Source organism: Stigmatopora nigra, chromosome 6 (genome assembly GCF_051989575.1).
Source record: "Stigmatopora nigra isolate UIUO_SnigA chromosome 6, RoL_Snig_1.1, whole genome shotgun sequence".
In the NCBI taxonomy this organism is placed as follows: domain Eukaryota; kingdom Metazoa; phylum Chordata; class Actinopteri; order Syngnathiformes; family Syngnathidae; genus Stigmatopora; species Stigmatopora nigra.
Window position 1 is genome coordinate 6647116 of NC_135513.1, and position 14507 is coordinate 6661622.

At 37.7% G+C, this 14507-nt stretch overlaps 1 protein-coding gene across 5 annotated transcripts in view; it reads right to left on the reverse strand.

Moving 5' to 3' along the window:
* Positions 1 to 4950: 4950 nt before the first annotated feature.
* plppr2b (phospholipid phosphatase related 2b) overlaps positions 4951 to 14507 on the reverse strand; it is a 31236-nt gene continuing 21679 nt past the window's right edge. For 3 of the 5 annotated variants that reach the window (XM_077718559.1, XM_077718558.1, XM_077718562.1), the window contains 5 exons: positions 10101 to 10221; positions 9205 to 9455; positions 7724 to 7900; positions 7527 to 7663; positions 4951 to 6847 (listed from right to left, as the gene is read on the reverse strand). In XM_077718559.1, coding sequence (XP_077574685.1) covers positions 6745 to 6847; positions 7527 to 7663; positions 7724 to 7900; positions 9205 to 9455; positions 10101 to 10221 — 789 coding nt within the window. In that variant the 3' untranslated portion in view covers positions 4951 to 6744. Of the gene's footprint in view, positions 6848 to 7510; positions 7664 to 7723; positions 7901 to 9204; positions 9456 to 10100; positions 10222 to 14507 lie in introns of all 5 variants that reach the window. The other 2 variants (XM_077718561.1, XM_077718563.1) reach the window with 1 other exon arrangement.

Here is a 14507-nt window from a genome sequence, read left to right on the forward strand (position 1 = left end):
TTAGTGTGATATCTTAAACAATGTCAATAATAACGTCCTTAAATTGTCTTCAATTGCTTATATTACTTACCAATTTGGATTAAAGCAAGCACGAGTGTGCTACAGCACACTAAAAGGCTGATGACTGTGTGCATATGCCCTCATCTGACTAAATTGTTGCAATAAATGATTTTAAATTAATCAGCCATGACACAGAGAATCAATAAGAGGGCTATGAGGATGTAAAGTAAACAGCAGAAGATTTGAAGATTCAACCTTAAAGCCATGAGGAAGATAAGTGAACCACTTTTCTTAATATTGTCCAGTTTTAGACGAAAACACACAAAAAAAGTTTGCAGCTAAAGAAAATCTATGAAATTATTTTAAATTAAAGTGTCCTATAATTGTTTATTGACATTGGCTTATCCGACATTGTATACCGCACACTTACTGGTTCATCGCACTGTTTTTTTGGGCGATTTTGCGGATAAATCTGTCCTCAAATAAATGGGCATTGGGTCATGAACAAAAGTGTGTCTTGTTCTGGACTTTACATTAAAGGAGCAACAGTCTGCAGTGCCCTCTACTGACAAATTCTTGATTTAAAGCAGGCTGGCCTCCAGATACTAATACTACTTCTACAATTAAATAATAAGTCCTGACAGACACATGAAAAAAACTAGCCCCAGAGGATCATTATATATTGGCTTATGCAACATAAAAACCAACTTTAAAAAAAAATCACCTCACAAATGAATGAGAATACGACGTAAAATGTCATGTTCACAAGAACAACAACAGTTCGAGTAGGGTCTTTACAGGGCTTTGGCCTGTAAAAATAAATGTTATACAGGTTACAGTAACACCTTGATATCCAACTGACTTAATTCACAAGTTTTAGAAGGCAGACACCTGATTTTATCTTATTGATATTTTGCTAAATAAGATCTTTCTGGGCATCATATGGACTGCAAATTTTGTGCAGGAAAACTACATAAATCATAGCTTCTTATAACTAAGCTTAGCATTTTCAATAGATATGAAATTCATCATTGACTAAAGAATAACTCACACAGGTTACAATTTGTCTGGAGTATATTAGATTCAACAAATATCAAAAAAGTCTGGATGTTTTATCCACGGTCATATTAATGAGTGTGATTTTGTTGTTGTTGTGATTTGTTCATTGTGATTGACAGCAGAAAATGAATGACTTATGAATGACGATGCCATGGCAAAGCTTTTACAACTTAATGTGTTCCGAACCTTTAACCAGCGCTGATCAATGTCCCACTTTTCCATTAGTATGTCCCTTTTTTTCCTATGCAAAGATGTCACTGCCACAGCATAACTTATTAATATTTCATTATCCTACACTGAAAAAGTACATTTAGAAGTTGGATAACAAATGCAAACAACGTGTGGGACAATTTTTAACTTTTAGAAATCATATTTTTATATCGGGAGTTCTTATATAATCATAATAATATAACAGAGAGGTGGAAATTGAGTGTCCTCTGCCCAGTAGGGGATGTGTTTTTATGGGCTTGTTCCTATGTGTTTGCATTTGTGACCATAGTTGTTCTAATAATTTCTCCTGGGATGTTCGTATCCACTTGATGTCTTCCTGAGAGGACAAGCTGGATGGAATTGCTGCTAAGAGTCTTTGATAATCCTCTCCTCATTTAGTGGCACCTCTAAAAGATTGGTGCGTGTGACCAAATACTTAATAATAAAGCACTGCTTAACTATTTGTGTTTATTCGAGGGGACTTCCTTTTCCTTTAAGGTAGGAATTATCAACAAATATATTTTTTGCTTTTTAATCTTAATCGTCTGCTCTTTTCTTTCAAAATTGTGCACCTGGTGACTCAGACAGTTTTTTTTGCTCCACATTTACAATTTAGATTTCCGTCAATTCCCAAAGAAATCCTACATCTATTTTAAAGTGTGTGACTCTACAAGAGAGCACTTTTTAAAGCATTTAATTTAATTATCATTTTGAACTTTCAGTTCTAAGCTGTGGTCCTGCACTCACATCCCAAAAAAAAATTGGCAATCTTTTTGTGGTTGAGTCTGCACATAGGCAAGTGCACTAATGTTTGAAGAGTGGCAGAACTGGCTTTTGTCAATATATTTTAGGCTGGAGAACAACAACACATTGTTGGTCATCTGTCTCGCTTGTCTCCAAGACAAAAGACAGACTGTGTTTAAAAAGGACATTTGCAGGACTGGAATTCAAATAAAACAGAACATTATGGCTGCTGGTAAGCAGTCATAGTCTCTTAGTCACAGCACACATGTACACACAAGATGAGCGTTAATGCTTTCATAATTGTGCAAGACAGACCATTGAGAATAATCAGCAGAGTGCAGCCCAGTGAACACAATATTAATCATTGGCTATGATGTACGTAATAAACACAACTCAACCACTTATTTCAACATGGCTTTCAAAAGCATACTAATGCATTGTGCACACAGCTATCGGCAACATACAGTTATAACTATAAAATACCTTATTGTTTTTATATTTAGAAGTATGCATTTGAACAATAACATTTAAAAATGGTGCTAAAATCCATAGAATATACCAATACAAACAAAATTATCATTTTAATTTGATTGATTATTTTTGGTAGTTCATCCAATTACTTTTGGCTGCTTTTAAATAGGGAAGGTACATTTAAATGGGATGTAATTCACTTGATGAGATTAATTTGGATGGAAATATTATCAAATTAAATCTGGAAATCTGTTTCGTTTTCTAACCCAGTGTGCTGGTAACTAATGGGAAAAAAAACACAATTATTGCAACAAAGTTCCAATATTCATAGACTTGACTATACTTGCAGTTATATGTCAACCGACATGTTAATTTTGTCAATATAATCAATATAAATTTGGGTGCCAACATTTCTCCAACTCCAACTCTCGCTTTTAAAGTTTAGTATTAAAATACATATATTCAAAAGTGGAGTGATGTTGAGGATAAAACTGTGGCTGTAGTTTTAAAAGTGACTAATGTATGACTACATATACTGTAATAATGGTGTTCTATGCATAACTTAAGTGAGTCATGCTCTAATTGGTCAGGAAAGGGACTTTTTGTTGTCGCTTACAGGATTGGGTAGCGAGCGACTGGCAATCAGGATGCAGAAATTGTGTGTTGTGTGTCACTGTTAACAAGAGGGACAAATAGGAACACAGAGAGAAAGAATGAGAGAGCGAAGCAGGTGCATCACTAATGGCTTTTTAAAAAGGTTACAGCGCAGAGCTCTTCTTTTCTAATGGGGCTCCGGCTGTGCTTGAGAAGCAATTTCCGGAAAAGATAATGTTGTCGAGAGAGTGCACACTGTTCTGTGTCAGTGTGTGTGTGTGTATATTGTTGTTTACAAGAGTGACAAACACAATACTAAACAAGAGAGGGAATTGACTTTCTGCATTTTAACTAAACTCTGCCATCATGTTGTATGTATTGCTAGTTTGATGAATAATGTCAGTAAGGGAAAAGTGATGTTGTTTTTTTTAACCATTTTTTCCTCCAGTGACTTTTTAAACGAACCTAGAATATTTTGTGTGGTTTTAATGTGGGCTGCACTGGTGCATTGTGATAATACATTGTGTTAAACACTGTCACCTGCTGGTTTCTTGTACTCCCTACACAATATCTGAGAAAACTGGTTAAGCATCTAAGTTGGCCACTGGGAGGAAGTATATTTCTACTAAATTCCACTAAAAACTACAGTGCATAATTTACTATGCAAAATAAATGCAAAAAAAAAGGATTAGTTCAATTTGTTTGCCTGTCTCTTTTGGTGCCCTGCGATTTGCTGGCCACTAATTCAGGGTGTCTCCCTCCTGATCCGTCGTTTGATGGGATAGAGTCCAGCACCCCCGCGACCCTTGTGAGAATAAGCGGTACAAAAAAATAATACATTTGTTCAATGTGCATATATGCTTTACCTAAAGAAATCCAAATTAAAAATACACTTTGATGTTTTTCCCTTGTTCATTGCATGGTTATTTTAGACAAAACTTTTTAAGTGACTATATTTGGTCATCGAAAAAATCATTAATAAATGCTTGATGTCCACTTCTAGGACATTAAATTAGACCCCAATTTTAGCATTTAGTGTGGAAGTGTTCTCCACATGACCTTAAATGTGATGTATACCTAAAAGGTAGGCAAAAATAGCTTGTTTATCAATTGATCAAAACTTTTAGACCATGGGCAATACATTGAAAATCTGGTAAAAAGTCTAATTTTATGTCAGACATTCACAGGGTCATGTCACATTGGAAGGTAGGGAAAAAAAGTTGAATTCTCCTGAAAATTTCAATTGAAATGCTGTCATGACAATTATATTCCACATAAAATATTTTCTACCTGGCAGAGTGGAGGGAGGTCCATCAGGAACTCGGTTGCTTTTTCATTCACTGGAACACTTCTTCAGATGGCAAAGGGTCATCAAATAGTGGCTGGTTATATGGAGACGTTGCAATGTTCAACTGTAGGTTGGGTAATTCAACATTCGCTGGACCAAAGACTTCTTCAGGGAAAATAACATCATTCTTTAGTACCAACAAATATGGTCGGTCCCCTGATTTAAATTCCAGAGAGAGCTTTTGAGAATGGATAGCAAGGGACATTTGTAAAAAAGGTTATTAGTTCTCGACAGATGATGCCCTTTGCGTGTCTAAAAGATGATGCCATCGGTTGGTATTTTGCATTTCAATCATTTTAAATACGATTGTGTTTAACAAATTGACATATCAATCCACATTGAGGGGTTTACACACCCCTACTTTGTATCCATATGCATCACCTCAATGACTTTGAGGTCCATTCTTCACTTTAATTGAAGTCACAACAGCTCAGAGAACTCTGCCTTGGACCCTTCAGTCCAATTATATTACTGCAGTACCTTAAGGGAAAAACATGCATATAATAATTTGGTTGTGTGGTAATTGCTGTTTATTTTGTTAAATACAAATCACATTTAACAAGAAAATGTCAGACGTTAGTCTCCTTCATCCTCCTATTGTGAGGGAAATTTCAAAGAAACTATTTAATCTATGCAGGTATTCCGAGAGGCATAAATATCCAATAAAAAAAATACGTATATAGCTTTGTTCACCAAAAGCTAAGTAACCAAAGATTAACAGTTGTGCTGTCATTTCCTGTTTGGATTAACACACGCACAGTTTTAAAAAAATGACAACATAGTAACAACACGCATCCATTATTTTCTATACCATCTATCTGGTAATTGGACCCAACCAAACTCAGCCTTTTTTGACCAAGGCCAGGAACACCAGCCAATTGAACAACATATTTAAACAAACAAGTTAGTCCTTTTCATAGAGAGGAGTCATAACAAAAAAAAATATTTAAAAAAACTGAAGCGCACCCACACACACCTTGGCATGTCCTGTTTCTTAATCAGGGTTAATATATCTTCACAGTAATATTATACTTTAATGTAGCGTTAAGTGTAAGAAAACCTCTTATTTCATAGTTTCAAACAGATTCTTGCCACTTCCCAACTTCACTGTAGAGGCCTCAGTTCTAGCCATTTTTTTACTTGGTTTAATATATATGTTGGGGTGAAGTTAGACTAAAATGAAAGGGACATAAAAAAGAAATATCCAACAATAAATATGTGTGTGATAAACAGGTGTCCCTGACTGGGCTAACCTTTTAAAATGGTCAAAACATCAGTGAAACAACACACATGATATTTAACTTGCGTGCAGCAGAAATATTATAGTCAATAATAAATACCGACTTGCTGGCTAAAAACAATGTTTTGTTCAATGACGACTTAGATGCTCAATCAACAATCATTCCCTTATTTTTAGATGTGTACATGTGACCTTGGGCAATTATGCCATATTGTTTTAGGATTGCAATTTGTGGAGTGGGCTACAAATGTTCCATCACATCACTCAGTGCACAACACAATAACAAATTGACAGCTGGTCAAATACTAAATCAGAGCTAAGAATGACAAAAGTGCTTTCCACTTTCCTTCATTTAGGCTCCTAGTATACTGCCTGTAAAAGAAGGTACTCTAAGACTGATGTGAACTCACCTGTTGCCATTCATACACCGAAATGATACAATTGTTTCCAAATGAACATAAATGTATACTGTAACTAAATAATTATTTTTCCACTGTGCTTTTTATGACATTTTTCTTCATCTAAAATACAGTATGTGCCATGGTGCAATAAAGGCTTGAAAATACTACTTCAGCAACTCATACCATGTTTGCACGGTGTATTTGTTGATATAAACATCTTTTTTTTCCACACTGAATTGTCCTGAGTGTAAGAAAACATCTCCCGTGGAAAATCCACAGGGCTTATTAGGCTTCCATCCCAGTCCTCAAAGCACCTGCTCCACGCTAAGTTTTGATCACAGTTTGATTGTCAGGAGGCAACAAATGTCAAACTTACTGTGGAGTCCTGGTGGAGATGAGAAAATTGGAGGTGAAGTATTGCTTCAACAGAGCTGGCATCAACGAGCCTTTCTTCGGCTCTTTTGCTCCCGAAGGAGGAGACTAAAAAAGGACTAACAAGAAAGAAATGGAGCCCACCCGGCCGCCGCTTTGCGACAGTTTGGCAGGCCGACCATGTACTTGCGTCGCCGCTCATCCCGCGGACCTTCACACCTGCGTGGACTTCACCCGGCGGAGAGGTAGGCGCCCCCCGTGGTGGGTGGGAAAGCCTGACTGGGTGGCGCCATCATCAGTTGGGTCTAAACAGAGCTGGTGAGGCACCGCCGCAACGGCTGGTGCACGGGGGTGGCGTGCGGGATTGGCTGATGGTCATGTGATCTCAGAATATGGTAGCCCTGGAGCCTATACAGAAAAAGAAGGGAGAGGTAAAGAGTGTAAAATAGTAGGATCTTTCTTTCGTGTTTTGCAATTTCTATTAGGAGTTGTCTTAACTCTTACATATTTAATTCACTAGTCTCTGAAATATAAGGTCTTCCCGGTTTGAGTGTATTTGATGTCTATCGCCTACAAGGACGTTCAATGTAATAAATACTGAGTAAAAAACTGTTGTTTGTGTAATGTAAATTGTATTAAAGAAGCTTTATTTTACTTTGTATTGATTTATAAATGTAGAATTACAAATAAAATACCAAATATGTTATTAATTGGAAAAAAATACATAAGAGTTGCAAATAAGGATTTTTTTTTAATGACTAAATATACTAATTCGCACTCTGAATGATTAACGGTGTTAAGTATCCATCTGAAAGAGTTAAGGAGGCCATGTTCTCAATAATTTGTACATTTTTGGACAGATTTGTTTTAAAATAAAAGAAAAATCCCACAAAAATCAGGCTCTGGGGCAATTTACAGTTTATAATTAACATGACAGGAATATGAAACATGCGAGGAAGCCAGAATACCTGGAAAAAAGCCGAGGCAAAGCCTCGAGAGAATTTACGACTGCCATGCTGACATTACGGGAATTCATATTTAATTTTTATGTCTTCTTTCCCCGCCCCTTACCTGAAGGCCACTTAACTTTTCGAGTGGACTCTCAACGCGGGGCAAACTAAGCAGAGGAATTCCGGTTGACGTCTCCAAAGTATGCGCAGTTGAAGGCGGAATGTTCTGCATCGGAGTTTGGGCCGGCCGGAAATTGTTGATCACACAAGAAACCTAAAAACAAGATGAAATTAGAAACTAGAAGGAGGAACATCCCACAATCTCTTTCCTCACCAAGAAGGCAGCAATGGCTCCTCCAGTGACGAACCCAGCCAGAACATCGCTCCAGTGGTTCCTGTGCTCCGTCACCCTCACTACGCCCACCAGGACGGCAAGTGATAGTAGCACCAGGCACAACGTTGGCTTGGACAGACGCGTTCCCTTAGTGCGGAAAACCAGGGTCACGTACATCTGGAATAAAATGACAAGCAAAGCTGAATTGACTGTGCATTTCACACAGAGATGATTTTAATAACTTCCTGAACTAATCATGAAAAGAACAAATTTACCACTTCAGTTGTTAACAGCAGCAGTCTGCACATAATCATTTGCTATTGTGAGTGTGTTTGGGTAAAATCTACCAAGTGCTCGTAAGGAGACCATTCTTCCACACAAGGGTAATTAAGACATTTCTTTGCTTTTCAGGAACCAAAACATATTTTCGATGGGACCATTTACATTGTGTATGCTGACTTTGATGATGAAAAGTATAAAATGGAAGGAAAATAGATGGGTGTGGAGGCTTAGTGGATGAGGGTCTAAGCCTTATATGTCCAGAGAGAGCATTGGAATGCAATTCAGCGAACCCATAAAACTGCAAAGGAATCTGTAAAAATCCCAATATGCTCATTGTAAAATTAAAAAAGTAATGTGCTCAAGTTTTGTATCACATTTTTCATTAAAGGCATAAATTCAGAGGACTTGTTGGGAAAGACTAAAATGTAAGCTATTATGGAGAATATACATATATTATACACATAATCCATAAACTATTAAATAAAACAACCATGCAGGCATAAATCAAATTGTTCAGAATGTCTGTTTAACACCTATTTAGTCGACCTTATCATAAAATGCCCATAAAAATAGATGCACACACATCACACCAACAAAATAGGACATTGCAAAAAAAACAACTAGTGAAACCTAACAACAGCAACGCTAACATTCCACTGGGTGACGCTAAAGTATATGATTTGGTCTGAACTTACAGATGAGGATGAGTTCCAAAATAAATCAGCATACAAACAGGTAAACTGTCCTATATTATTCGACCAATGGGATTCGATGTCAAAAAGACATGTAAGACCTGTTTTAATTAGTGATAATAGAAATCATGTAAAGTTTCTGGGCGGCCCAGCAGTTGAGTGGTTAGGACATCGGCCTCACAGTGGGGGACCTGGGTTCAAATCCTCCCACATTCCAAAGTACTGGTAGGCTGATTGGACACTCTAAATTGCCCCTAGGTATGAGCATGAGTATGAATGGTTGTTTGTTTCCTTGTGCCCTCCGATTGGCTGGCCACCAATTCAGGGTGTCCCCCGCCTCTAGCCCAAAGTCAGCTGGGATAGGCTCCAGCACCCCCCGTGATAAAGCGGTCCAAAATTGAGATGAGATATAAAGTTTCTTTTTGTTCAACCAATCTATCTTGCATTTTGTCTAGTTTTACTGTGATCTCAGGGTGATATGAAAAAGATGAAGAATTCTTTAGTTACCACAGTGTAGATGGCTGAGTAAAAACTGAGCGCCGCATCTTTGGAGGGGAACGATTTGCGGGCAGACACCACCAAGAAAGGGTTCCCCGTGCAGGCCCGTTGTTCGGTGATGTACTGCAGTGAGGATTGGCAGCCAAGCGCCGTGTAGTTTGGCTTGCAGGCGCTCAGAAAATGAGGTGTCTGGTTCCCCGTAACGACTTGACCCGCATTGGCAAAGATGGTGGTTGTGAAGAGGCCGAAAGAGTAGACGCCTGTGTGCACAAGAAAAAGAGGGACACATGATTGGTCTGGAAAGATCTACAAGTCACCGTGACTTGTGACAATGCTGAGAAATATCAGTATTTATGGCACACTGTTTACTCTGAGCAGATACTAAACAATCCTAGAAAAAGAGAAAAATAAATGGTCTTAAATTTAAACAGTTTCATTCAGCTCTTAATTGAACCAGTTAAACAGAAATAAAAAGAATTAGACATTGTATATTTAACCAAGTCAGTTTAAATTGCTGCAGTAAATGAGTAGACAGGAGAAAATAATTATAAAGCAAAATTTCCATGTTGGTCCCCAATTATAAAAAGTATTGATTATAGATATATTACTCCAGTAATTATTATATAAAGCTTATATAAATAAATAAACAATAAATATTTTTTAAGTATTGATTATTATAGATATATCACTCGAGTAATTATTATATAAAGCTTGTATAAATAATATGAAGAGCCAGATCTTCCAAATTAGCTCTAACAAGATATTGCAATAAAGCAATATGCTTTTTGTGCCTAATAAACAAACTGCATGACTTTAAGCTTCAGTCCCCAAAACTATAAACCCCTTCTGAGTTCAACAAAAGAGGTGGTTCTATTTTTATTAAAAAACCAAAAACAAGCACTGACCCAGAAAGCGTACAATCCTGCGGAGGAGCGGGTTGAAATAGCAGCAGTCTGCGGTCACGATGGTTTTTTCCTGTGCTCCCTCTGACTTGACAAAAAAACTAGTCACTTCTCCAATCAGAATCTGGGACGGTAAAAGAGAAAGAGAAAAAAAAGACAGAGAGAAGGATAAAGAGCATGTCACTCAAATGGAGACAAAGCTGTGTGTTTAAATGCTGATGACCCTCATTTACTACTCTCTCATTTTAATGTAGTGCACTGCAAAATAATTCATGAGTTCCTCCCTCTCCGCCCGACAGCAATTATGCTGCATGTTGTTGCCTTAACCTGCCTCATTTGCGTTTTCTTGTCATTTGTAAGCTTTAGTAAAATCAAACTTAACCAATTACTCACCACCAAACCCTGTACAATTTCATTTTATTAGCCCTTCAACATTTATAGCAATGTTTGCCCATCGTTATTGTATAGACCACAACCGGGCGATTTATTGGTCACAACATTAAACTTTCAACTACTATTGTAGCTTTCCAGCTGTTACTCTGAGTAATTGCTCCACTTAGTTCCAATGCTGACTCAATTGATAATCTAACGAACAACTTTAATAACACTTTGCTTATAATGCTCCTCTAAAATACAGATTTTGTTTCTCAAAGAGGAACAATTCAGTTTTTAAAATTTGGTGTTTCAAGGGATGCTGCTTGGCAACCCTACCCACCTCTTGTGTGCTAAATATTTTTGGATAGATTTGAGGATTTTTTTTTAATCACAAATATTCAACTAAGCACCATCTAAGCCCATTGTTTTTCTTAAGGGCAGCAGGATAGATGTAGGTTACAAGCCCATAAAAAATGAATGGCTCACGTTTTGGAGTGGCAGATGATGCTAATGCAACACAAGTAGCTCACGTTGCAAATGTGTGAGTGACATACGGATGCCACTACGAGAGAGCCGCTAATGAAAGGTTTACTGAGAATGCTGGGGCTTCACCATAAACGAGGTGTTTGGGACTAGCTGCATAAAAAGCAACACTAAAGTTATCCAATGCTCAGATCAAGCCATTGAGGATGTAATTCCTTGTATAGCACATAAGATGTCTGTACAAACACCTGAAATATCCTCCTAATGTGCCAGAATATATGATTAAGTAGGTCTGTGTTGAGATAATTAAAATTACCAGGTTTATTATACTTTTGCTAATGCCTGCAATGCATTGCTGATAACAATAGATTTGCTTTTGCTCTAGTAAAGGATTGCTTCGCTCAAATAAACATCCTAAAACAAGTTCCTCAGGGCATATACAGTTGGAAAAGCATATTACTACATGAAATGTTTTGACACGTAGTATTTTTCCAGCTACATGCACACACACAACTTCACTGGGATTCACCCATGCTTGCAACTTTGTCCTGTAAAGGTAGACAACATTTTGTAATGAGTGACCTCTGAAATTGATAAGGTAAACTAAAGCTTCAGAATGCTGATGAGAATAATGAACTGTGTGCAGAGATAGACGAAGAGTTGGATGTTAAAATACCAGTAATGACATAGTGCAGAGTTTACCATTTTAGTACACTTAACTAATTTATTATGCATGACAGAACTGTTCAAAACACTGAACCTTCATCCCCATGAGAAAAAAATTAGCTGATGGAAAATATTCACATGCAAGTTCGTATTATAGTTGACAAATTTGACAGCAGTGGTGAAAGTGTAGAGTGTTTAAATTATTTTCTCAAAAATGCTGGGGAAAACGCCATTTATCAAGCAGCAAAAAAGTCAGTTTGGGAAGGTCAATTTCACTTTTCTGGGAACTTGTTCTTAAAGGCTCTCTGAGTCAAAAAGGTCACCAGCTCCTGCTGTATAGCGCATGAACAATCAGTTCAAATTTTTAAGTAGACACCTAATTGATTGCCTGACAGAGATGCAAAAAAGTGTATTTGCCACAACTCACTTCACAAACACTCAATTACAAGTACAATGCCACATCTCGCTGTGAGCCCGTTCAATTGCGACAACCCCCTGCTAAGGAGCCACTATCCCCCCTCAGCCTTGTATTGAAGTACAAAGTACGCCATATCAATACTCATCCCTTCTCATATACATCTCACTCAGAAGGTCATTCGTTTCTGACTCAGTGAGCACACACTTCACATTTTAAAATGAAAAATATTGACAGCCCTTTTTTGTAATTTGGAATATTAAATCATTTTTCAGACACAATCTCAATAAAAAGTAATAAGAATATCTTGGAATAGATTGACAAGATCTAAATACTATCTAAAACTGTGTGTGTATTCAATATTGTTGTTTTGTGATGAAAGTAAAAGACATTTTGCCCCCTTTATTATACCATCACAAGTACTGAAATCACAAGTACTGAACAATGAAATGTTTTTGTAGTTACAAGCTGATTAGTCACCATTAACATAACATTAACATTAATGTAGATAATGGAGGAGACAGGGCAGGAAAAATGCCCGGTCAACCGTAAGGTCGCCCTGGAGCAAAATTAGGAAAATAAGAGGATAGATGGGGGGGACTTGCTATTTTGCCAGGCGAGAAAAATGTGCAAGAAAAAAAACACATTAACAACAGAATAAAAACCGCAAAGCCAAATCTCAAGATTCATACCGTGGGGCGAGAGATGGGTGCAAGACATTAAAATGTCAAACATCCTCCAGAATTATTAAATATCATCTGATATCCCCAAGTGATATTAACCTTGTGCAGAGAGCTCTAGTTGTAATTGACTTCTATATCGCCAACAGAAACAATCAATACACACACCCTTCAACTTACTAGGGTTCCAACGTATAACTGCAAATTTTCGAAATACAGGCTGTTATTTTTGTCAAGAAATTTGGGTCAATTGCATTGACTGACTAGTGGCTTGCATCATTTTTAACTATTTAATGTAATGATTAAATTTTGAACTTGACAAAATTACAACATGAAAAAAACACTTGTATGAGGTATACATGACAACGACGCAATCCGTAAAGATTTTTTGTTTTTGTGTTTTTACACAGCAGTTAAAAATAAATAAATAAATAAAAGGAATCGGCCACATCTGTAGGTGCAACACATACATCAAAGCGATAAAGTCAAGTAGCACACGGAGAACAATAAAATAAAACTCCAAAGACTGAGCAGTTCCTAATTGGCCTTCTTTTATGTTGTAGCTTTTATGGTGAGGTACACATAAATGTAACTTTGTGAAGAGAGTCCAAATAGTGTCACCGTCTGTTGTTTTATGTATACTGCAGGTATCTTCAAGTAAAATCTGCTAACTTAGAGCAGGAGGATTTATAGGATATTCAAAAGGTACTCGCAGAGTCTCCTAACGACCGAATGTTAATAATAACGATTTCTACTTTCTATCTTGGCAGCCCCATTTTATTCATTCATTCATTCATCTTCCATAACGCCCATTCTCGAAAGGGTTGCTGGAGCCTAAATCAGCTGTCTTCTGGCAAAAGGCACACTACACCCTCGACTGGTCGCCAGTCAGTCGTAGGGCACACAGACAGACAAACGACCATCCTTACCCCCAATCATACCGCTACCAACACTAGTGTGCGTGTGAGCTGATGCTTTTGGGTTGTTACTGTCGTCACTTACACCCTTAAAATTAGATGTCTATTTACACTATATTGGTTGAATTATATCTGTCGCGGTGTTAAATGCATTATGGATGGTTTAGGCTATATCATGCAGGATTCTCTGGATGCTCTTGATGGGTTTGCATGGTTGACTGGTGGGAAAACTGGCTGAAGAAGCAGAATAGAAACTTAGCTCAGAGAACTGTGCAATGGCTTTACACACAGATACACATGGCCTCACACAGCAGTGCCGGTAACCATGACAATAACACTACAGCTCCATTATCATCACCGACAACCTCTTCTTGCATCTCCTATCTGTCTCTCCCTGCTTTTAGTCGCTGTGCCAAGGAAGCTTTCCTGACTCTTTGTGGAAGAGAAACTAGGCTACTGGAAACATTGTAATTATTTCAGTATTTACTTCCGAGTCTCTTCATTTACTATACACTCGCTTACCACTCTCAGAAAAGCGGGGAGATTACTTTAGTAGGAGCTACGACCCCATTACTCTTTGCCCCCATTCCTGGATCTCCTTTCCCTGTTCTTCTCTCATCTCATCTCCTCTCTCTCTCCTTCTTAAATTATCCTTCACTTCCTATAAAATGGTTGTGTTTTCATCAAGGGTTTTACATTGGTCCTGTGTGGGACGAGCTAATCTTGCAGTGCTGTGTGAGAATTGCCGGATTAGAGGGTTCTCGGAAAGTGTGTCTTACGGGATAGAGAGCTGGTCAAGCATATCGTCAAGGGGTAACATGGACGGCTGTCTCCATCTCTTTGGGCTCTGTCTCGCATGACTGCCAATGACGGA